The sequence below is a fragment of the Lampetra planeri genome, chromosome 21, assembly GCF_965212315.1.
Source record: "Lampetra planeri chromosome 21, kcLamPlan1.2.h2, whole genome shotgun sequence".
Classification (NCBI taxonomy): Eukaryota; Metazoa; Chordata; class Hyperoartia; order Petromyzontiformes; family Petromyzontidae; genus Lampetra; species Lampetra planeri.
Window position 1 is genome coordinate 5,870,914 of NC_136127.1, and position 26,271 is coordinate 5,897,184.

The 26,271-nt window shown below is 42.3% G+C and overlaps 2 protein-coding genes across 5 annotated transcripts in view; one reads left to right on the top strand and one right to left on the bottom strand.

The window, feature by feature from the left end:
• Positions 1-14,282, top strand: part of NUB1 (negative regulator of ubiquitin like proteins 1) — a 35,052-nt gene extending 20,770 nt beyond the window's left edge. For 2 of the 4 annotated variants that reach the window (XM_078603827.1, XM_078603828.1), the window contains exon 15: positions 76-3,596. In XM_078603827.1, coding sequence (XP_078459953.1) covers positions 76-245 — 170 coding nt within the window. In that variant the 3' untranslated portion in view covers positions 246-3,596. Of the gene's footprint in view, positions 1-75; positions 3,597-8,882 lie in introns of those variants that run through there. The other 2 variants (XR_013586514.1, XM_078603826.1) reach the window with 2 other exon arrangements.
• LOC144724561 (solute carrier family 35 member F5-like) lies at positions 2,289-25,639 on the bottom strand. The gene is given in 17 exon segments (XM_078603829.1): positions 2,289-7,303; positions 8,936-9,090; positions 9,694-9,784; positions 10,970-11,129; positions 12,321-12,425; positions 13,360-13,424; positions 13,545-13,632; positions 14,200-14,281; positions 15,675-15,868; positions 16,887-16,974; positions 17,855-17,923; positions 18,185-18,328; positions 19,141-19,309; positions 20,534-20,648; positions 24,692-24,784; positions 25,539-25,579; positions 25,581-25,639. Coding segments are annotated over 17 exon segments (1,779 nt in total). The 5' UTR covers positions 25,625-25,639; the 3' UTR covers positions 2,289-7,227.
• Between the last annotated feature and the right edge of the window lie 632 nt (positions 25,640-26,271).

The following is a 26,271-nucleotide window of genomic DNA, read 5'->3' on the forward strand; positions in this document are numbered from 1 at the left end:
CATGTGTCATGCTGACATTGAAAGCACTTACCTCATCAGTCTGCAGGCTTAAATGGGACATTTGTATTTGCTCAGACGGAAGGGTGAGGACAGAAGAGGAAGCTCGCAGTGAGCGCGAGGCAATGGAAGAGGTGACAGCAGATGTCCCGGAGCATGAGGAAGACTATTTGGACAGTACCCTGCAGGAAGAGGCCGAGATCCTGCAAACGTACCAGACCCTTCTCGCACAAGCTCGCACACCCTGACACAAGGTAAATGAACGAAGACCTTCAATGCAAGCTCAGTGGCCGGATGGCTTGGTATGCAGAGTGCTGGACACCAGGGACAATTTACACGGGAGTCGGTGATTAGATTTTCATATAGGATGTTGGTTTCTACAGGGAATTACTAAACAGTCACATGCTTCTTTACTGAAAGCTTCCGTGACTGCAGCAATTCATATTCTTTGGGTCTTTCAGTAAAGTCACGTAGATAGGTTCAAATAAAATAACAAAAAACTACGACGTTTCTATCGCAACACAAGCGGTCATCATCAGGAAAAGGGGGTTAGCCTCTAAAGGCAAACTGTTTATAAAGGTTTAAAGATGGGGGTAGCCCAAGTGTGTCAGCAGCATGGGCGGGGCGACTAATATTAATGTAGGGGAAAACGACACCGGCAATGGGTCTCCACCAATCAAAGGGCCGCCAGGCAAACATTGCACCTTGCTCCACACACCCACACTGTTGACAGTGGAGGTTGCTGCTAGAGGTGATGGTAGTAGTGGGTAATGATGGTGCTGGTGGTGGGCTTCCACCAATAAAGGGCTCCTGCTCGTGGTGATGGTAGGAGTGGACAGTGATGGTCCGAGCGGTGGGCTTCCACCAATTAAAGGGCTACCAGATCTAAAGTGGAAACATTACAGCCAGTTATGACTTAAACTGGTTGATAACATCCTTCCAGTGATTGCTGAGTTTGTACCCATCTTCTCGGTTGAAATTGTGTCTATGTCTGTATATATGGATGGCTTCATGAACGAATCTTTGTTGATAGCCAGTGGGTTTGCAAAGTACCTTTGTCTTAGAGAAATAATTTTCGTGAGCCCACCGCATTAAAGCAATAATCAGCCATGGCCGAGTTATTGGTCCTACCGTGTTTCAGATCTGCCTTATGTTTACGGACCCGGTCCGAGATGTGTCGCTTAATGTAACGACCCATCTGTGGAGGATGTGATCCCTGACATGGAATACCCCGGCGTCTACAAACTAAGCTCCCTCTGCAGTAGTTACATTGGGGAAACTAAGCGACATGTCTCGGACTGAGTCCGTGAACATAAGGCAGATCTGAAACAGGGTAGGACCAATACCTCGGCCGTGGCTGATTATTGCTTTAATGCGGTGGGCTCACACGAAATTTATTTTTCTAAGACGAAGGTACTTTGTAAACCCACCAGCTATCAACAAAGATTCGTTCATGAAACCATCCATGTTTAGACAGATACAATTTCAACCAAGAAGATGGGTACAAACTCAGCAATCACTGGAAGGACGTTATCAACCAGTTTAAGTCATAACTGGCTGTAATGTTTCCATTTTAGACCTGGTAGCCATTTAATTGGTGGAAGCCCACCACCAGCACCATCATTACGCACTACTACCATCACCTCTAGCAGCAACCTCCGTCAGCAGTGTGGGTGTGTGGAGCGAGGTGCAATGTTTGCCTGGCGGCCCTTTGATTAGTGGAGACCCACTGCCCGTGTTGTTTTCCCCTACATTAACATTAGCTGCCCACCCATGCTGCTGACACTTGGGCTACGCCCATTTTTAAACCTTTATAAGCAGTTTGCCTTTAGAGGCTATAACCCCCTTTTCCTGATGATGACCACTTGTGTTGCGATCGAAACGTCGTAGTTTTAATGTTATTTTCTTTGAACCTATCTAAGTGACTTTACCGAAAGACCCAAAGAATATTCACATGCTTGTAAGGTGGGCTTAATATACCATACTGGAAAAGTTTGCCTCTGTAAGTTTGAATCCATCATTTGAATATTACCTGTGCAAATTATTGAATTTTAAAAGGCTGTGTATCTGTGAATACTCAGGTTTCCCTTGCAAAGCATACATTTAATTTAAATGGGAGTGCAAATAATGCCTGAAATTAGTGCAAGGATGAGAAAATAGACATCTTCAAAATTAATCAAGGGTACTAATTAACCTATACAAATTAACACAAGGCAGTTCCTAACCCAGACAACAATGTAAAACAAGGTTTCAGGTTTTTAAAATGTCTAAATGGAGAATAAACAGTCATGTTCATATGTTCATTTTTTATTTGTATATATTTTTTTTATAAATTCCCATTTTATTTCTTTCATTATGAATTTCTGGATAACTAAAAACAGCAGTTTCAAAATCATCTTTTTATTTCCAAAACGGCCACTTGAGAACCATGGTCTTCCACTGTGATGGTGGTTAACTTTCTTGGTTGAGTTTTATTAGATGAGGTTAAACATCTAACGATTCAGTGACAGCTTAAAGTAAAGTCTTAATTTTAAGGTGCGTGCATTGAATTGAGCATCTATAATAATTGACTAAAAATAAATATAAAGAATGTAGTTATTAGATACCAATTATTTTTTAAGGCGAAGAGTACACCAAAATAATTGAGCTGGAACTAAGATGGACAAGATAATAAAAATATACTTGACTGAAGATCCCAAATTATCAAGATGAATTGCATTGTTGGTGGGGTTGGGGAGTGAATCGTTACATTCTCCAGTGTCAAGTTCAGGTGAAAATTGAGTACATGTGACCATATCCCCCAATGGCGAGGCACACAGCAAGCAGAAAACTGCATAGTGGTTTACATAAACCCATGTATACGCAATCAAAGCACTACTTACCATTTTTCAGATATTTTAGCCACTTTTTTGCCAGCACAAAATAGTTTGTCCAATGTGCAACACAGATGTTTCAGTCTATAAACTGATGTGATTTTCATGTATCATTCAATGCATTGAAATTTTAATGTAACAATTAGGCCTACAATATATATCAATCGGAAAATGTTGGTGCCCAGTTGGTGACATCAGCTTGCCGAAAAACATCAGCTGTGCTTCATATACATTTGTGTCAAAGTAATATTTGATTCAACCATGGCCAAACAACCCCCATAACCAACAACATGGGGAAGCCTTCATCCAGCAGTGGACTGACAAAGGAGCATATTATGAAAGTGCTGATAAACAAATTTCAACACTAAGTACACTTAGAATAATGCTTATAAAAGAACGTATCTGGTGATATTGCTCATTAAAAACCTTGGAGGCATTGGGGTATGCAGATGACGAAATAGGTATGCCTCATTTGTCCAGTTTACCACTGTTATAGGCACCTTCTTGATTATATTACGCATACTTTTCTGCTAAAGGGGCAATGTTCAAGGGTTTTAAATGTTATAAAGCAATCACATTTCAAGAATATTTTCAATGTTGCATTCGAGAGAAAAAAAATTAAGGATTCCTTGCAAAATGTTACAGTACATTGTTTAAATGACTGCTGCTGTGATGTTTGATTTTCTTGTTTGAGAACCATAATAAAATATCGAATTTACAAACGTGGTTACTGGAAATTGAAAACATTGATTATTTATGGGCGAGCACAGGGAGATTGAAAACCACTGACTTAAGGGTCGAGTCCAGAACCCTGGAATGTAATTAGGCCAGATAATTCTAGCCAGGCTTTCAATATTGGCAGTCATATCACAAAAAGCAATGGATGCTACCACCATCATCCGGGCAAAACGAATAACGTTTTTTTTTCTAACTCAGTGACTCAATCTTTGAACTTCAGTTTTGTGCATTTGTTAACGTGTGCAATACTGTATTCAATATGTACATGCTACACACCATTAAATGTGCCCATCTTTCAGTGTACCGGTTTGCTCACAATGGTTATGCCCCAACAGCGTATGCTTACTTTCAGTGGTATTGTCCAAAGCCTAAGATGGCCATTAGGTATAAAAACGCATCAAAACAACACGTAGTGAGATTTAATAAAAAAAATGGCACATTCCAATACCTTAGTAAAATACCGTTTTTGGGAGAGACTGGAAGCTTTGGGGGGATTATAAGCATTTCTACCCAGCTTGCTTACAATGCTGATGTAATATTTAAATACCTGATCTAGTAATGTATTACCAACTGGGCTTAATTGCCTGCACAATAGAGAATGCAAACACAGCTTCTGTATTTTCACATGCATTATGAACCCAAAGTAACACCATCTATTTACATTTAAAATTGTGGCCGATAATAAGCAACAATACAACACAGCAGCAATATATACTGGTTTATCCTTAACGATAATCATAACAGCCAGTCCATAGCTGTTAATTTGTGCTACAGGGCCAGCACACTGAGACCAATCCATTCCTGAAACTAGATACCTAAAAATAGCAATTATAAGTTTTCATGAATCGTGTTAACAATTTTGTGGTCTCCATAAGACAGGAAGGCAGGCCAGTGTGATCTAAAACCGTGTTACATCTTATACATCCACTTTCCTAGTTTTATAACTTAGTTGAGCTGCCAACTGTGCACACCGAGATGAAAATAAGAGCTCTTGTTAAACCCACTCTTTTACAGTGAATCGGTTAAAGACTGCTTTCTGAAACATGTGCATTATTAATCGGATAAGACCACATGGTTGGTACAAGGCAAGTCCAGATTGAGACTCACGGTCAACAAGCATCTTCCATGAAGTTGCAGCACAGGGTTAGTGGGGAAGTAAACAGGACATTGTCTCACAGCAGCATACTCCTACAATAGTCGTCACATTTCATGACATGACTTCTGAATTTTAGGAATTTAAGGCAATGCAGCAACATCACTTTTTAGGTTAAAAATCAGCAATAACTTGGTTTTGTTATCATCTAAATTACATGTAATCTTACAGTATTTGTATTCAACAAAGGACTGTTCTTATAGAACATCATTCTGTGTTGAACATTTAATCAAATAACTGGGTTTTAGCTCATTTTACCGTTGAATTCTCATTCCAAGTGCAGTGAATGCTATTTAACTTAAAAAATTGTGGATCACAGAATATTACAAATGCTGTGATCATACCAGCATGAGCAAGGCATCGTGGATATAAGCAAACAAATATTCCGACTTGTGCTTTTGCAGAAGCTGACCATTCAGTGACATCTTAAACACCTTAAGAAGTATATTTACAAAGCAAATGAAAATATTCAGTCATTAAGTTACTAAACTCCTCGTGTGCTCAGACGAGAACATGTTTTCCCAACATTCCATTCAGCTTGCAGTTCAAAGGTTAACGACATTCCTTTGTGTTGAGTGAGGATATGCAGATTTAATTTAAATAATTGCACAATTTTGGTAAAATTGGGCCAGAAGCTTTTGAACGTGTGTGCACCCCATCATTCAGCTATACACCACCTACTAATTAAATATCACCACATTTCTAGAAACACGAAAGTATCAGGAGATAAGCAGTCTTGAAAAACACATTCCCATTATAAGAATATATTGTGAAAGGCCAAAGCACATCACCATCTTTAATGAGCTCCCATAAAATGTAAAAAAAAAAACCTGTAAACCTTAACAATAAGTCCTCGTTATATAAAAGTTCCATGGTATACTGTGAACAAAGTACAATTACATAAAATACTATGGTGTACAAGAGTATACCATGGTTCTTTTTAAAAATAAAAACGAGTGCATGTCAACCATCAAATGTAGCATATTATTACATTGGCAAAATTATTCACAAAAAGAGAAAACACGTTGGACTCTGCTGTCGCAGTAATCAACATGGCTTCAGTTTCTCAGGAGGTACTTGAATCATCTTAACATGAACGCATTTCCCAGTTGTTTTAACAGTTGTGTGAATCGTAAATACATGCACGTGAAATTGTGCCATCTCCTGCAGGCAGTGGTGGTATTATACACTACAAACCTGAGGATCTTCTTGGTTCTTTCTGTAAAGTCATGTAGAAGGAAAATAATAAAAAAACAAAAATAAAACATAATAAAATACAATTCTCACGACGTTTCGGCCACAACGCAAGTAGCCGTCCTTAGGTGGAGAACAGGTCTGTCGGAAAGACAGCATAATTTTATTATGTCTTATTTTTGTTATTTTATTATTTCCCTTCTACGTGACTTTACCGAAAGAACCAAGAAGATGAATCCCTGCAGTCACGAAAGCTTTAAATCGAAATTTAAACCTGAGGATGTTATTCGACTTCATCTTACAAAAACAAATGCAAACTCTAAAATGCCAGTGTGACAATGGGTGCTAGTCACAGCGTATTAATATATCGATGTATACATTTACTTGTACAGATATTCATAAGAGTAAAACCAGATTAGCACCTCACATAAAAATAAAAGCCATGTTGACAATTATATGGTAAGTCTGCACAGCTTAAATCAAGCAGTCTAGATTGAAGTCTTTAAAATAATTAAGACATCTATTGTTAAAACATCGAAAAGGCTCTTTGTTGATGTATCTCGCAGTTATATTTCCAGGAAGACATTCGACACTGCAAACAAATATTAACATATACCATAAAGATTAAGCACCATTTGCTCTCCTTTTCCAGTGTACCAGGTCTTAAAAGGCTGCTCCAGCTAAACTAATGAAAATAAACCCCTTATACTTAACAGAAAAAATTGTGACAATACTGTACCTTGTTTCACTAAGCTTAAAACGATAGTATTTTGAGACTTGCCTAAGAATGTTTTATTTTTTTAACTGTCAATGTTCTTCAATTCTTCAGCAATGTTTTACCACTCAACTTTAATTCGTAGTTGGCAAAAAAAGCAGCATTTCCAGGTTAATTTACCATGTTATATATACGAAGTTATTGCTGCTCGACTCGATTGTTTACATAAATTGTTAAATAAATAACTTGCTGAATATTATTCATCAGAAGGTAATGCACCGAGTCGCTCACTTTGATTGAAAGTATTTTTCTATATACTGTAGATATATACACACACGCGCACATTTATATCTATATATATAATTTGGCATTTTTTGCTACTGGAGCAGTCCTTCAAGAGGAGGGAATATATTTTTGGTTTGTCCTCTCCCGCCCGCACGTCTGCCCATCCGCCCATCCAACATAACACGGAACCAGCTCTGCATCCAAGTTGAGAGTTGTGGCTGCAGCGCGAGTGTTAGGGTGAGGTATCAGCATTGTTTGAGCGTCACTTGGCGTCATGCGCGGCTGCCTCCGGGCGCTGGCACCGTCTGCAGGGGGATGAGGCTCTCACACTGCTCGGGGTCACTCGTCCTGTGGGCACAGACACACACCACCAATGGTGAGATTTAAAACAAGGCGCAATGCATATATTTCGATTTAAAGCTTTCGTGACTGCAGGGATTCATTTTCTTGGTTCTTTCGGTAAAGTCACGTAGAAGGAAAAAAAATACAATATAATAAAATAATATGAATAAAAATAATAAAATAATAGAATTTTTTATTTTTTTTATTTTTATTCTTTTTTTATTATTTTCCTTCTACGCGACTTTACCGAAAGAACCAAGAAAATGCATATATTATTAGTGTTTTTTGTTTGCATTCTGACCACAAGTATCGTGGCTAATGAAGACATGATTCCTTGTAAAAGGTTTCAGTTTGGTGTTTTAACATCTTAACACTTTTGATTTAAAGCTTTCGTGACTGCAAGGATTCATATTCTTGTTTCTTTCGGTAAAGTCACGTAGAAGGGAAATAATAAAATAATTATACTAAAATTATTATTTCCCTTCTACGTGACTTTATCGAAAGAACCAAGAATATCCTAACACTTGTTTCGTTGCCAGAAAAAAGGGGAAAACCTATTCTCATATTTTAGTACTGGCAAAGGAGGTCCCATGACAAAGACTTTAAAATTATAGTCAGGCACTCCCATTATTGTGCTCTAGTGACATCACCTGTGACATCCCTAGTGACGTTGGCAATTCCATAATAAAAGTAAATTGAGGAGAACCAATATAGAGGGGCACCCATTTCCAATGAGCGGCTGCGATGGCATGTGGAATAAATGGTGATGTGCTGACATCGAAGACATTGGCCTTAGTAACCTCTTTCATTTCAACGGCTCTCCATTCACCTGAAGGAGAGCGAGGGAGAGCACACTGCTCATTCGGGAGGAATTTGCCTAACATGCTGACCTATAGAATTTCCACAAGTGCCATAATACCTTGCTAGGACATAATTTTAAAGTATTTCCTTTTCATGAAATAAATTTCTAGCTTGTATCATACAGCAAAGAACACACAGCCTAGACACGCATCTACAAGATGAGCTGTTTATTTTCTGGATTGCATCTTCCACAAAATAAAGCAGGAAGTACAAAACCCAAACTGAAGTGAAAATGAAAGTTTAGTATTGTATAGCATCATTCATACCAACTGGATCTCACAAAGACTGAAGAACCACAGGCAAGTGGCATGTCAGCCAGGCTGTAAGCTAGCGCTAACAATTGCCCAAGGCCTGCAGTCATCTGTATATGAAGATGTATTTACCTCCAATTAGCACGGTTGGCTACGTATGGTGTGAAAGAAGTTCAACATACATGTTTTCATATTCTTGGTTCTTTCGGTAAAGTCACGTAGAAGGGAAACAATAAAATAATAAAAATATAAAACAATAAAATTCTCACGACGTTTCGATTGCAACACAAGCAATCATCATCAGGTGTGAAAACCACAGCAAGAAAATTTGAAAAAAAATACATGTTTTCAGCAAATTAGTGAGCGTCAATACATGTGGGAATGTTGCACTGCTTAGTTGTCGCTCTGAAGAAGGGGAGATCGATGATCAGTCGCCACATTGATGCCATTTGTCGTGATTTCTCACTTAACAGAGTGGGCCACGGGGAAGCTACCATCTTTGCACTGCCGTGTGTCAGAGCTGCACCTCTGCATGCGCTGCCGCCGGCACAGGAAGGCGAAGATGCGGCGTAGGCCCACTGTGGCGGGGTCCCAATTGTTGTAGTGGCAGAGCGTTGCCGCTGCCGCGAATGCCAGGAAGATGGGTGTGCAGCCCAGGAAGAAGAGCCACGTGAACTGCACCTGCACGGACATGGGGTGGATCCCTTCGTCAGTGCACATCAATAAAGACCCGGCAGATGCGCGTCTGCTTACCTGCGCATCCCCTTTTGTATCACCGTGTTCATTAGGTATAATCTGATTTCGTATATATATACTCAAAAATACCATTTCCACATTTGTAAATAAATGCAAGGTAATCTCAAGAAACAAGTCATTAAACTTTCCAGTTTACTCAGTCAATATTCACTTTTGTAACGTAACATATACAGTTAAAATAGATTAACATCAACTGCAGACATTCATTTCCATGTCACCCCCTCAATGTGTAAGCTTCATTACAAAAATCAAACAGCTCTTGTCCCACATATATACCTTATGCTCCTAGGCTATGTGTTTCAGGCTGTCAAACACATTACAGCACCCTAGTGACATCAATGCAAATTCACTCACATATCATAAGTCTACGGCATTACGTCACTGGAGGGCGCAATGATCCTTAAACTCGTGGCAGACACCGTAGGATTTACAGCCTACGTACACACGTACAAGATAAACTCTCTTCTCTTGCATCTCCTTTTAAGGTTCTAACGCCTTGCACCCACCCCAGTGAAACCCACGGCTCACCTTCCTGAAGCAAATATCGGCTAAGACAGCCAGGGGTACAGTGAGGCTGAGCGCCAGAGTTCCCATGAGCGATGACGTCAAGAAGCAGCCCCTGAATGGTGGGAGCACACACACGCAACATGTAAGGAGGAATGAACGGTCGCACAGACTTACACGTGCAAACAAGCTCTGTCTAACTTGTTTCAGAGGTGAAACGAGGTATTATCAATGCCAGATCCCCCGTGTACAGTAAAACCTTGGATTGCGAGTAACTTGGTCTGCGCGAGTGTTTTGCAAGACGAGCAAAATTTTTAAATAAATATTCATTTGATAAATGAGCGAGGTCTTGCAATACGAGTACTGTAGTATGTACAGTATACGCGTTGTCTGCTGAGCGTCACGTGATCACAACTGAGCCAATGGTTCTTCTCTCTCTCGCTGCGGGATTGTGGGTAATCATCTCCCATGCTCGGTCTCAGTCGGCGTGCCTCACTCGTACAGTCAACATTCGTGCGAGCGTATATTGTTTACTATAGTGTTGTGACCACGAGTGTGTGCGTAAAGCATTTTTAAAATTTTGTGTCCAAGTGTAGTGACTGTTCTTTAGTAACTACTGCAAGTGAAAGTTGTCCTACACAATAACCCTCCTCCTCCTCTCCTCTCTCTCGTCTCCCTCACACCAGCCACGATTAAATTTAATTAATAAATGTAATTACTTTATATTAAATTTAAATAATAAAAATATAAAAAAGGTATTTTGTATTAATCATTTTTATATGAATACAGTATTTTTGGGTTGTGGAACAAATCATCTGATTTTCCATGATTTATTATGGGGAAATTCGCTTTGATATACGAGTGCTTTGGATTACAAACACGTTTTCGGAACGAATTATGCTCGCAATCCAAGGTTTTACTGTACCTCTATTAGCCACTGTGGAGCGATGGACTTTTAAATCTAGACAAAACTAATTTATTGAAAACTGCTTTTCGTGTTTAGTTTGTTGTCCCTCCCCTGCACCTCCAATTAACACGGATGCCGATGTATGGTGTGAAATAAGGTCAACATACATACATACAGAAGTTGTCTCAAGAAAGGAAAAGGTCAAGTAATAAATAAACTGACGTTAATGCTTCCATTAATAAAACAGTATCAATGTATGTCATCTTTTTTTTAAGTTTACCTAATTAGGCAAAACCAGATCCATTCAATTAACGTCACACATGCGCCATGCACTGTGTCCTGCTGTGCAATTAATGCACCACGTGTGTGTGTGTGTGCGATGTTTGTACTGACCAGAGCCAGAGAGCCTCAGTGATGGCAGTGCCCAAAATGCCGTTGAGCAGCAGGCAGAGCCAGACTGTGCGGCTAGGAAGCTCGAATGGCTCCAGCCCCGTGTAATGCAGCAGGAAGAACGCCGGCCAAAAGAACAGCATGCAGAACAATCCCAAAAAGCCTGCACATTCACAAACACGCACAGACACAACGAAGCAGTGTTGGCTAATTTACATCTCCAAGTCAGCACAACAAAAACGTTGGGAAATTTACGTTTTCCACTGCCGGTCCACTCGGCATTATTTTGGGGGTGAATCGATAATGGTACAATCGCTTGTTGTGGGGTAAAGTCTCAGTATCGTTAGCATTTCTAATCTGCAAGGTCAAACAGCCTGCCCTGCCTCGTGTGGCTTAACCCGTGTCCAGTGCTTATCACTATCACTGACGTTTTATTACTTCATGTGTATGAGGCAACTGTTCTTCTACACACAACTATAACAACCTCCCTTCACCACTAAGTGATAGTGACGTAACTATGGCGCTTGTGCCATGCTAGGTGCACTTTGAGGCCACGTGAAGTGTCGAAGGCCCGCTGGCAGGAGGTCAGGGAACAGACCCAGGTGCCATGGGTTGACTTGAGATGATTGGCAGATGCACAAAAAATGTTGGCTGGCAGATTTGCTGTGATTGCAGTGGAGTAGAGATTACGAGTCAAGCATATTTTAATAAAGGCACACTACTGCTCAACACAAAGATCCCCCATATAGTCTTAGACTATTGGGGCAAGTGTTGTTAGCGAGCACCTATGAGGGCTGGCACAGCACACGAGGGGGTGAGTGGCCAGCACCACACCCAGCCACCTTTGTCTTCCTAGTGGCGATGCTTACACACCGCACCAGGTACTAATTTGAGATTGAGTCGACCTAGGGGAGGCTCAGAACCAGTTCAGATAATCATCATTGGTGGTTGCCACGTGCAGGAATTTAACTCGTGTCGCCAGGTTTGTAGCGCGGCGCGCTAACCGCTACACTACCACTCCCGACTCACACATACAGTTTAACACGTAGGCTTTTGCGACCAATATCCATAACAGGTTTTTTTTTTGGGTTAGATCGCGTAAATATATAGATGTGTCGTTAAACCCGCCACCGCCCGACACACCTAATTAGTAAAGTTTGTCATGTATACAGAACATGTAAATTCTTTACTAATACAGCACACCAGTGTGTTGGAGAGCAAAGCCACAATATTTGCAATCTGAGTACGACGTTTCGCCAGTAATTACAACTAGCTTCATCTCACACACATGCAGCATCATCCATTGTTCTTTACGCCACAGCGCGACCAGTAGCAGGTCGGGTACATAACTTACCAAGGAACATGGGCAGGTCCACCTTGTCCTCCCTCTCTACCCGCCTCTTGAGAATCACCACGTACACTGCGTAGAGTGCCGCGCCCGCCAAAGAGCACACGAAGCCTGCACAGAGCCAAAACGGTACAGGAAAACGAGTACACGTGCACATGCGTGAACACATCCAACAAAAAGTTTGCCTCCTGTTATATAATACCTACTATAATCACCCAGGAATGTCTGTCCTGAATGCTCGTGACGTCACTCCACATCGACCAGCCCACCTCATTAATATTCATGAGCAGGTGACGTCCTCCAAATGGACACCCCCTCACCCCTCATTAATAATAATTAGCGGCTGACGTCACTCCACATGGGGGGGGGGCGAGGCGCCTCCTCCCCCTCCTCGGTGTCAACTTACAGCCCTCACTACAAAGGCAGAACCCTCACGTCACGCGATCTCCGTGACGCTGTTGAGACATCAAAGTAAAAAGGACGTCATGATGAACAAGGGATTATAACCTTAAAATGAAATAGGTCTGTGTCACCGCGCCCTTACAAACTGCACATGAATTAATGCAATGAATATCACGTCGCGGTCTGCTTACACCCATCCTTGGACGGGCAAAAGGATAGTTGTAGATGTTTTCACAATTATGAATTACCTACGGAATGTGCCACTAAGTTTAAACAATTGTAACTGATACAGTGACACTCAGATTTTGAAATAGACTTACGATAGAAAATGTTATGTATTAAAATAAACAATGGTGTTCCATGTCAAGGCTTGTTATCGCCTTGCTTGTACTCATAGGGCTCACTGAAATATGCACGTTAAATACAGCACTACACATATATGTGGGTGTGTAGCAAATTCATGCTTGATGTTTTACAATAGTGCATGCAGATGTATGTGTGTGTGTTTGGGTGTTTAACTTTGCAGGCGTTCATGTATTTAGGCGCACAGTGCCGCTAACAGCACTTGTTCAAACACTCTGTTAAAGGCTACACTGGGAACTTCGTCTGTGTCGTGTCTGTGTGGGTTGTGTGCATGTCTCACCAAGCTCTTGTTTGTCTCCTGGCTGTGTGCTGAGAGACACCCTCACCAGCACCTCGCCACCAATACTGCTCACACAAAAACACCCCCGCAGTTGGTTTGATCCCCTTGTTGGTCTGGTTAATACTTTTGGAGGCACTTCTGTGAGTACGAACACAATGTAACAGTGTGCACGTGTAAGACAATACCTGAGGCCAACGGCCAACAGTTTTGAGAGAGTGAAGCGATCTCCGCTGTTACTGGGGAACACACCAGCCAGGACCAGCGTGAACAGACCTAAACACATCCAGGCAACAATTACACATCGATAAGAAAAAACCTCAGCTAGGCACATGCACCAAAACGCCCCGTTTCCACAAGCACACCCACAGACAAGCCATGCAAATATTCCTGGGTGGCTTCAAAGAAGGCAGGCCCGATACATGTCATGAACCAGGTCGATGTATTAATATCATAGCTCCATATTAATATCATATGCATGTTTTAAAAGGTATCTTTGTTGCATTTTAAGCCCAATATGAGATGTGAAAACATTGAGGAAAGGTATATAAGAGGCGACGTTTCAGGCAATGTAAAATGGCCATTGTTCAAAAAGTCTTATTGTGTTGATGAATGTGTTGGGTTTTTTAGTGCTCCTGCACTGCTGGCTTTGCAGTATCACCAGAATAACTTGTTTAATAAACGTCCTTCACACATAAAATGCCATTGTATCTCTTTTAACAAGACACCTTAACATTTAGCACATGAGATCCATTGTGACCTGTTGATAGAGCTCTGCTAATTGGCGCACTGCTTATTCAGATGCTCTTTTAAAAAATGTGGATATGCGATTGAAGCATTTACCAGACGTAGAGGTGAGAATGTTCACAATGGCGACCTGGGTTTTTACCAGTGCTGTTTGAAAGGACAAATTGGCCATGAACCACTGCAAAAAAAGAGCAAACACAGACATACTCAGAAAGCTACAACCTGTCGGAACACAGCTTTATTCATTTTGTTATCCACTACCATGTTTTATGAAGCATAGCAACTGATGCTGGGAAAATATAAACTTGCATTGACAATTAACTGTTTTGTTAAATACACAAAGATCAGTAAGAATGTTTCAATGATAAGTGGTTTGGGCAAGTTTTATACACACCTATGTACGCAAAACCTTTACGAATGAAAGCAAGATTTAGGCTGTACACACATGAGGGCATGTTTTCCTATTTTGTGCCAAAATAAGATATATTTAGTCGATGTACTCTTCACCCCAGATTTAAATATATATTTAAAAGGACAAAATAACACACTTCAGAAACAACAATAATGTCGAGATAGAGTTTCATTATTTTTTTTATAACTGAAAGCAACAAAAACAAGTTTAGATCAGCAGTCAATGGCTTCTGGTTGCCACGCTCTTACGCAGTTTCCAATTCACTGTTTCATTCACGTAAGTACCATATACTGGATTACAAGTTGATGAATAACATTTATGAGACAAATAAAGATGTACAATTCCTTCTAGAACATGTATCCTACTCACAACCAGGATAAAACTATCCCTCGTATGGTTTCAAATAAATACATTAAGGATTCGGTGAATGAGTCTAAATTAAGTACACGAGACAAAGTTCCTGCATTTACAGTTATAATTCGAACACTACTACAAACAGTGCACGAGTGTGGTATTAGCAATTAAAAGTGAACCAATTCGGCAAAGAAAAAATGAAGTGACTCAATCTATGACCAAATCATCCGGAATACACTGGAATATTCAGATCCCAGAAGCTAAGCACGTGTGTGCATGTAGTGCTTGGATGGGTGACCACCGTGCAACAGGTTATTATATGCTGCAAAGCTATATGGTGGGCAGTGGAGGGTGGTGCAGAAAAACACCCCTACCTTCACCAACGCACACTGGGCAGCGTGGTGAAGCATGGTGAAATAACCCCCACGATGTGCACAACTTGAGGTTATCAACCAGCAGTGTATGACAAAGAGCTGCTCATGTACTTTTATCAAACCATAATATATGTATTAGATTAAGCGACCTTATTTCTCCTACTGCTTTACAGAAAGATATGCTGCTTGGTGTAATGGGGAGCGCTATGAACTTCCAATTAAGAGGTTGCCAGTTCTAACAGCGTGGCATTTTAAGCAATCCGCAAGTATATTAAATCTCCTCCCGCCATCTCTGTTCACAAAGCTGTATATACATGGGTATGCAACATTTAGTTAATCAACTAAATGTCAGCGTGAAAGAGTAGATGAAAACTCCCTCCGTTAACGGCTTTCTGGAGCTTCCTCCAGTGGAGGGACCTTCTGTGACCCACCACAAAACATAGCAGCAGGCTGATCTTGGCGACCTGGCCCACAGGAAGCTTGCCCGCGGCCCGTATGGCCGCCTCGTGGTCTCTCCCGGCCCAGTAGGACATGCGCGACAGCTTGGCAGCCAGCGCATCCCTCGACGGCAGCTGCCGCACCTCCGTCAGCTTGCTGAAGCGCACGCGTGGCCTCTTGGCGTCGCCTGCTTGCAGAAGTTGGATTTAATGTTTGTGATTAAGGTGGGCATCTTAGTCACAGTTAAGGTACAGAGTAAAAAGTAAGGTATAGGGTATAAGGTAAAGGTGCACCCTTGCAATAGTTTGCTCAAAAGAGCTCCTCTAGAGAGTATTTGGCCTGCTCTTCCATGCTAGGCCAGATATTTTTCATACAGCTGGGTGGACATAGACTGGTGGTGGGCGGGGGGGGGGGGGATTTAAGAAAATGCACCATTGTTAAAATGCTATGCTGTGAGATAGAAACACACCAGCAACATCTGGATAAAAAAATAAGAATAGGTTTTACCCTTTCTGGCAATAAAACAGGTGTACAGATATTCAAACACCAAATAGATTCCTTTTGCAAGGAATCAAGTCTGCATTAACCACACGTACTTGTGGTGAACATGCAAACAAAACAATCACTTATATTTGCATTGTCTTTGACCTCTGGATCGCAAATCTATTGTGCTAACGCTGACAGCATTGTAGCATCCTTGATTAAAGATATATAAGCAAAATATCAAGGGTTAAGATTTTGGCAGAGGATAAATGTCATGTTCAGGTGAAAGTGCGTTAAGGTCAATTGCATTGTTAAGTGAGGGTTAGGGTGATGGTCTGGTAGAGTATACACGTTGTGATTATAGTTAGGTAGAGTATTCATGTTACTGTCAAGTAAGTGTGTTTTGAGGATATGGTTGCTCTTATAGTTGGGAACAGAAATAGTGTCACAGTTAAAGTGAAGCAGTGTCAGTATTAGGGTAGGTGTTAAGCAGTCATGTGGTTATGGTTATGCAGGTACCGTATAGACATACATGAAGGAAGTTACAGTGAAGTAAAGTTTCGGCAATAGGGGAGGGATTAAATATATTGCGATGATGTGTTTAGAGTTATATATACGAGTAGGGTAGAGAAAAGTTCCGTTAAAATTGGCTACACTTTATTTCGATGCATTAAAGGGAAATGTTTGGGTATGCATTGCATGTTTGCCCTCTCTCTTCATACCAGGATCTTCTGTATCATTTCCCTCAACGCTGCTGCTTTGTTCTCCACTGGAGTCATTAAAATTCACGGGCATGTACAGTGGTTCACCCTATGAGGGTCAACAGGGAGAGGAGAGATATAAGCAATAAACTAGATGTATATCGCCTAGCAGGCACAAGCGACCACTAAACTATCCTCACACAGACACACATGAGCATTCATACACGATTACAGAACACCCTTATTGAACTGGATAAGATGGAATTGCTGCAAAACAATCTTTTGAGCCAAAAAAACAGTCATGGGTTATTATGTCTAAATGCTTATGATAATGCATCTTCACACATACTGTACAAGAATGTCTTATTCTTTGTTTCAAGCGTATAAAGGGAATTATCCCCATGTTTAGCCCAATCAAACTGGGACCTTTTTTCTTTGCTCGGCACCAATTATGTGCAGTACAGAACCACAGCGTGAAACATTTACAGATATGCCACTGATTTATAATGACCCTCTTCCTGTCTGCTCAAGCGGTGAATGAATATGGTGACAGCGATGGCTCCGTATCTTACAGAGGAGAATGTTAAACTAATGAATCAATATACAACATTGAAGCTTTGAATAAAAATGTAGTTTTCTCTATAATTTCTCTCAAGAGGGATGTGCTCCCAATATCCGAATTAATCCAAATATCAGGACGTAGATACAAAACAAAAAGGGACGTTACCGATATGGAATCAGATGACCTTACTATTGTTCGCAAGAAGACATCTTGCATGAGTACATGACCTGAAATGATCCTTAAAAATCCAAAAGTAGTTTTTTAAACATCTGAAACTCATCCCTTCTCCAAATTAGTTTTGTAGGGTGTCTAGAAATGGATAACCCCCATTCGTGCTCCATAATTTCTTGGAAAAACAAAGATGCCCCTGTTAGCCTACACATGCTGTTGGGACAAGTGCAATTAAAGAGCACACTCGCACACGTACCAACAAGGAATTAGCGCTGGCTTCACTGCGGCTTTTGGTGCTGATGCACCCAACATCCGTCTCAATAAACTAAAAAAGAAAACAACAGACAAATTAGCAGCAGGAGTAGCAGTGAACATGAGTAAAGTTCTTTAAATTTTGTATCAACAGCCACTACAAATAAAAACATGCATAAGCATAGTATTTATGCAGTTACCAGCCATCAATACCCACCAGACCCAAAAGGTCTTTGACACATGGTAAAAGTTTGGAACAGAGTGGTGAAAGTGCCATTGAAAGTGCAATAAAAAATAAAAATAAATGGGCCGCACTGTTCATGTAGGAAATTACCGGAACGCTGTGTGCCAAGCAGACCCCCTGCATGCACTTCTGGCGCCATGGCTTCCAGAGCAGGAACCCAAGTAGGTAGACCACAAACATGGAAGTCTTGGCAAATGTACTGAAAAAGGGCTTCTCAAATGTGCGGAAAGCATACTGCGGATCCACAAACACAGACACACACATTTGCAGTGGTACTTCAATGACAACACAACAAAATTCTGAAAAAGCAATTCTCACACCAATAAACTGTAATGTACAGATCCCTTTGGCAATCCACTGCTGAATGAGGGCCCCTCTACACCGTGAATGTTATGGTGGCGCAGGTTAGTGCCAAGGGCAACAAACAATGAAGCAAAGAAGTACGGTACAACAAGTGGACTGTCGCTGTCTTTTGTCCAACACATAGCCCTGCAGTTTACAACACCTAATATTCATGGTAGTCACACAACCAAGCGTTATCCAGGTTCAAAACTGCTTGGATTCTGAGATCTAACAAAGTCAGGTGCAACCCGGGTGATTTGGTCATAAGCAATCTAGCTATAACACATGGACCAGCTATAACACATTCGCCGCTTGTTGCAGAGGCTCACTGTTTTAATCCAGCGTCCGCCCCGATTAATATTTCAGGCGTAGTGACCATAAAAATAAAGGTAATCTGCTTCACACTTACGTTAAAAATCCCACACCATCATTCACGAGCGTAAGTGCCACTGCGTGCCGGCGTCATGGTCTAAACTTGCCAAATTAGAAAAATGATCCGCAAAATTTACGCAATTGGAATCTACATCGCAGCTATTGCCCCCTAATTTGAAAACGTGGCAGGACCCTCCTGGAAAAGTCATGACACTCGGTCAGACTTCCCACTGTAATAGAGAGAAAAAACAAAGATTGGCATGCCAACTGTGACAAGTTAGCCCACTTCAGGTCCAGTGCCGCTCGTCGTCATTGCATCATCGCATCCGTACCCAGGTGAGCTCAGAGGAGGCGACCCATATGATGTCGACGAGGAGGAGGATGAAGACCCCGAGCAGCATGCGGCGGCGTGGCGCGGTGAGTGCCGGGGGGGCGGCGGCGACAGGGGAGGCGCGCTGCATCACCGCCAGCCCCAGCAACGGTCGGCGCCGCCCAGCACGGCTGCCGCAAACACATGGAACAGCCATGTGGCCGGTACACTTGGCCAGTTGATGCGATTAAAGGGAAACAATGCAATTGATCGAAGCATTAAATAATCAAACGGGATCGGTGGTTGGCGAGGCTGGCTCAGGGGAATTATGTCGTATGCCGAGCCAGCAAAGCTGAGAGGTCGAGTTCATTACAGAAGACCGAGTAAGCATTCTTTGGTTCTTTCGGTAAAGTCACGTAGAAAGAAATTAAATTAAATAATAGAATACGACGTTTCGATTGCAACACAAGCAACCATCATCAGGTACAAATGAATGAGAAAACAAACATAGTAAACTTGAAAATATTATGCAATACATCAGAGAGAGTCGCCCAACACAAGAGTCAACACCCCACCTGGTTGATTACGATCCTCCAAAGATTGCTAAATTTGAGAGAGAGACAAAACATAGACACACAGACAGACACACAAGCAGAGAGACTCACACAGAGACAAACAGAAAGAGACACACACATAGGCCGACCGAAAGAACCAAAGAATAATTCCTGCAGTCACGAAAGCTTCGAACCGAGTAAGCAGTTTCCTATGCCCTATAATGCTACATTGTTAATAATGCTAATACATGGGTTTAATAAATTAATGCCCGTGCACTGCTTAACATTTGTTGATAAAAAAAAAAAACTTGGTGCACTAAACAAGCGATCTCTTACTCTTAGGTTTTTTCGGTAAAGTCACGTAGGTAAAAAAAAATAAAAAAAATAAATAATAATAGAAATAAAATAATAGATCACGACGTTTCAGGCGCAACACAAGCGTCCGTCATCAGGTGGGACAACCACAGCAAGAAACAATTGCTGAAGTGGGCAAAAGAGCTGCTGTAACAAGAGGCTATATAGGTAAGAGACGGGGGAGGAGCCAGGGAAGAGAGATAGAGAAGGAGGTCTCTCCTTGGTCTGCCTATATGTGTGTCTCTCTCCTTCTCTCTCATTTTTTCTCTCCTCCCTGGCTCCTCCCCCATCTCTTACCTATATAGCATCTTGTTACAGCAACTCTTTTGCCCACTTCAGCAATTGTTTATTGCTGTGGTTGTCCCACCTGATAACGAACGCTTGTGTTGCGCCCGAAACGTCGTGATCTATTATTTTATTTCTATTATTATATTATTTCTATTATTAGTATTTTTATTATTTATTTTTGCAGCCACGAAAGCTTCAAATCTAGAAGCAATCTATTACCTGCACGCAACACTCAGATTGTGTGAGTGAGAGGCCGTGCCGATGGCTCTCGGGATGTCTTGAAAATTACATTTCGGCACTTTGTGGCCAACAAACTTGTATGCAGAAAATGTCCCTAGAAACACAGGGAGATAAAAGGGATTGCAGATTTAGGACGAGACAGGGCACAGTTTGTAACGGAGTTTAAATTAGTTACGTAGCAAATTGCCCCCGTACTAGTTTCAGAACTTTAAAGATCATGGATCCCGATTTTAACACTTTAGTTTCTAAAGCACCACTGGTGGTTGAAAGGTTCATAAATGCATATACAACACACACTAATCGAACATAATATATTTTTATATGATTAGTTGCATGGATTGTTTAATAATCCAATCAAAGCATCATAACAGGTCAAATATAAACCATTTGGAATAAAAAACATACAGAACTTACAAACAGGTACCTCGAAAAAATGTCTCACCCATGAGTCAAAACAGAGTAAGCTTGCAGGCTTATTCCTTGACATTTAACTGAGAAAATACCTGACGAAATGTAATTCAGTGCAGAGTGACAGGTGGCATCAATATGACATACTACAGTGTCAGGGACTACCCACCATGCACCTGTGCACAAATTATTTGTGTAGAGTATAATGATGTTGTAGAGTTTTAATGTACACATGAAAACATGTGTATCCTCAAAACACAGAATCCCAGATATCCACACCTCCGATTGGCTACATATGGTGCGAAAGAAGTTCAACAAAAACATACATCCATATCTGCTTCCTCAGCGGCAAGCATGCTACATCACACGAGGTAGGCTCAAACTGCCAACCTAACACAGCAGACCATTGATTGTTTGCTTCCAACAAGTGTACAAAGGTAGGACACACCCAGCTGACGATCGAAACTCATCAGAGTAGGAATAAATGATATACTGTAGCTGATGTGGCTCATGGGTAACACGCCCAAGTAAAAAAGCAAGAAAATCGTGCTCCAATTAAGAACTGTACATCCACGTGGAAGTAAATACAACGCATTAAACATAAGCATCACACAAAATGAAATATATTTCATTTTGTATGAAGCAGTTTCTTGGCTGAAAAGAACATATACAGCACAACATATATTGTGCAATTGTGATTAATGAGCTTCACAAACTATACAAACCACATATTTGACTGGTGATGCATGATGACCCCTTGGGTTGACATTGTTGTCTGCTAAATGGATTATTTTATAAGCTGCAATGTGGCTCTTCCAATCCTCATGTGGAAAATTGAGCTGCTTGAATAATGAATAAACATCTGTGCTGGGCCATTAGAGCTATATTGGGGCTATACAGTCCAGTAATTTTCAAGCTTGTCCCAGATAGGGCAAACATCGCAAGCCTTCACTACGAATTATTTGTCATTTCTTTATGCAATTAAACAGTGCAGCTCACACATATTTTACATAAAAGGCACAGCTATGCCAAAATACACGTTCTGTGTTGTCATCATCCTGTAAGACCTGTTCTACTTACGCATGTATAAGTAGAAGACAATCTACACACTTGCTTCAATGGATTAAGTTGTGTTTGCAAGCACATATCAATGTCAATTCAAACCAGGAAATGAATGGGCTAGTTGAATCGGCACGACGCACGTCCAGTGGTACGTCTCCAGTGTTGATGTTGATCACGCTATTTTAGGCTGAGTTGACCTAGGCGAGGTACTACACAAAAGCCTACAGGTCACTGCTCATCAGAGGTCGCAACCGGGTACCCGATACCCGTACCCTACCCGATACCCGGCTACTCGTACCCAGCCGGGTACGGGTACCCGTTTGCGACCCTGGTGCGTCCAGGTAGGCCGTGAGTCACTGGTGAGTCACCGTTTGTCACTCATTTCCCAACGTCTTGTCTCTTCTCACAATTCAAGTTCCTAGAATCAACCCACCCGCGCCTGCAACATGGCTTCATCCCAGAGGTCGCAATCGGGTATGGCCGGGTACGGGTACCCGTTTGCGACCCTGGTGCGGCCGGGTACGGGTAAGGAATCAAAACCCGTTTGCAACCTCTGCTGCTCATGTATGCCTAAATATAGCTTCGTTTACAAAGTATATTCCCCCACAATACCGAGGTTCAGAGTTCACATCCCAACTCCGGTCACACTTATAGTTACATAATCATCTTCAACACCATTTAAGAGACCAGTAAAATGAGCACCAGGTTTTATTTAACTAACCGTGATTGTTATGTTCGACTCTGGAACAAGATTCCAATGATGAGAATAAATAATTTCTACCGCATTGAGCAACTGTGCAGAAACCGAAAGTCCCTGACATGCAAACATTGTAAGTATCCAGTATGAAGTGGTAAGGCAAGACGTTCGGAGTTCAAAAAATTAAATGTCAATGCACAGTCCTTATGCCAATCCCCTACGGAATGGGGGCCTCCACAAGTACTGCGAGTTGTGCGATTGTATCACCAATTCTTCACGCTGGTTATTAGAAGTTCATAAAGGTGGGTAGCATAGACGTGAGAGCATACAAGTACAGTACAACAATATATTTTTTTCTGAACTGACCTCTAAGCATCCCATGACAACTTGGCTCGGATGCTTTTAACCATTCCAAGCACCATAAGGGCTCAATCCTGCTTTGCTTCTGAGATCTGACAAAGATTGGACGTGTACCGGGTGATCTGGTTATCATATGAAGGTTAAATTTGTACCATTTGGGGAGATATCATTTGCCATCTATGAACGACAAACTATTTCGCCGTTTGGCGAGAAAACAACTGCTTACCATACTCTCTGGTTCTTTCGGTAAAGTCACGTAGATAGAAAATAATATCTCCGTGACTTTACCGAAAGAACCAGAGTATGGATTCCTGCAGTTCACGAAAGCTTCAAATCAAGACTGAACTGCTTACTATGTTTAATTAATGCTAAACCGATCCTATTTCATTGAACACATTAACAACACGTTAGCCACGTTGGCATTGCAATTGGTGTTCTCTGTACATCACGATAAGGGATTGAACCTAGGTCACAGCGCTGATAGTCACCCATATACTGTACAGTACTCTTACACCGAATTGTTGGTACAACACAAAGCTCAAAATAAAACATGCGCCCCCCCCCCCCCCCATTGCCTTACATATTGTTGCAACAAACGCTGTTAGTGAGCACCTATTAGGAATGGCCACGCAATATAAAGTGGGCGGCCAATGTGACCAACACCACGCCCGGCCGCTTTTGTCTTCCCAATGCTGATGTTCACACAACCCACCGGGTGAATTATTTGGGGGTGAATTATTTGGGGGTAAATCAACCGAGGAGATGGTCAGAACAGGTTCGGACACACACACGATCTTAGCGTTTACGACGCATTTCCGATGGACGTTGTGCATTGCGTGTGTGTACTGTGTGTGTGTACTGCGTGTGTGCTGTGTGTACTGCGTGCGTGCTGTGTGTACTGCGTGCGTGTACTGCGTGTACTGTGTGTGTAATGTGTGTGTACTGCGTGTGTACTGTGTGTACTGTGTGTACTGCGTGTGTGTGTACACTGTGTGTGTACTGCGTGTGTGTACTGCGTGTGTGTATTGTGTGTGTACTGTGTGCGTGTGTACTGCGTGCGTGTACTGCGTGTGTGTACTGTGTGTACTGCGTGTGTGTGCACTGTGTGCGTGTACTGTGTGTGTGTACTGTGTGTGTGTGTACTGTGTGTGTACTGCGTGTGTGTGTACTGCGTGTGTGTGTACTGTGTGTGTGTACTGCGTGTGTACTGTGTGTGTACTGTGTGTGTACTGTGTGTGTGTACTGTGTGTGTACTGTGTGTGTGTACTGTGTGTGTACTGCACACACACACACAGCCCCGTTTTTGTCAATCCACTGCTGGACGAGGGCCGTTCCCACGCCGTGCAGGTCGTTTGACCATACTTCACCACACTGGTGCTGGCAGAGGGCCACTTGCCCTCTACCTGAAGCGTTATTATCCGGGCTTTAACCCTGCTTAGCTGCAAAGATCTGACACATTCCGGGTGACGTGATCACGGGCAAATATTGTTTTACAACAGTATTGACTTATTGCATAACAGAACCGTAAGAGAGATTGCTTCTGCTTGGAGGTTGCCTTCGTAAGGGACATCCAGCAGTGGATTGACGACGATGATGCTGATGATACACACCTGAACTGTGATGTTCCGGCCACGAGTTTGAATCGTTAATGATGAGGAAGCGATCACAAGGAGGCGGCCACCGATGATGTCGCTTCACTGACGCTGGAATATAAAAAAATAAAAAGCGTGGAACAAACCACAATTATGTGAGTGACACGAATTACTCAGCTGGCAGCAACTTTAAAGTATTTTTTGTTTATTCTATTTCCATTATATCATCGCGATTAGCATCGTCAAAATAGCATTCGTATGCGACAGTCGGGGCCCACGCAGCGTCTTAAAGTTGCCTGCAGTGTTGTTGTTTATTTATCGCTGCATTTTTTCTGAAACGAGTTAGTAGTATTCTTGGTTCTTTCGGTAAAGTCACGTAGAAGGGAAATAATAAAGTAATAAATAAAAATATAAAACAATAAAAATTCTCACGACGTTTCGACTGCAACACAAGCAATCAACATTTTTTTATTTTCTTGCTGTGGGTTTCACACCTGGTGATGAATGCTTGTGTTGCAGTCGAAACGTTGTGAGAATTGTTATTTTAATATTTGTATTATTTTATTATTTCCCTTCTACGTGACTTTACCGAAAGAACCAAGAATATGAATTAATGCAGTCACGAAAGCTTTAAATCAACATTTCGAGTTAGTAGAATTATTTCACTGCAGTTACATGTTTTTTACTGAACGGATTCGTTTCCTCGCTGAATGTTTGGCGGGGAAGAACGCAGCACATCGGCAGTGTGTACATGTTGACGTTGTCCAGCACGGTACTGCACAAAAACCTACGTGGGTTTTAACGAAATCAACGTTTTTCCGTATTACTGCAGAACCCAAGCGCAGTTAAAGTTCGTAATTCGTACCTCGTGAGCTTCCTCCCTTCCTGTAGCGTCCGGCGGCGAGAAGCTGCGGTGGTGAGGAGGGAGTAGAACCCCGAACTGTACAACATCACTCGGCAATCCTCCCCCTTGCCAGCACCCCGTGACCACGTTTACAGTGCGCACGAAACCGCAGCGGCCATCTTGCTAAGGGAGGTACCACACCCCGCCCCCAAGGTAATCACCCCACTACACCCCCCCCCCCCACGGTAAACCACCACCCTCCGCTAACTCCTCCCCCCCAACGGTAACCTCTCCCCCTACGGTAAGCCCCACCCCCCCCCCGGTAACCCGTCCCCCCACGGTAAACTGCCACCCCCCCGGTAACCCCCCCCCCCGGTAACCCCTCCCCCCACAGTAAGCCCCGCCCCCCCTAACCCCCTCCCGGTAACTCCTCCCCCTACGGTAAGCCCCGCCCCCCCGGTAACCCCTCCCCCCCCACCGCCCCCTCCCCACCGCCCCTCGACGGGCTCACGAGCGCGACGCGACCGAGTCCAACTCGACGCGCGCGCTGCCATCTTCCTGTACCAAGATGGCCGCCCACCGCTTCCCCCCCACCCCCCTCCCCCGGTGACGTCACGCGCCGACGCTCTCTCTGCACCGCCCTCTCTCGCGTCTTCTCCTCCTCCTTGTTGTTGTTTCGATTTAAAGCTTTCGTGACTGCATGGATTAATATTCTTGATTCTTTCGGTAAAGTCACGTAGAAGGGAAGTCATAA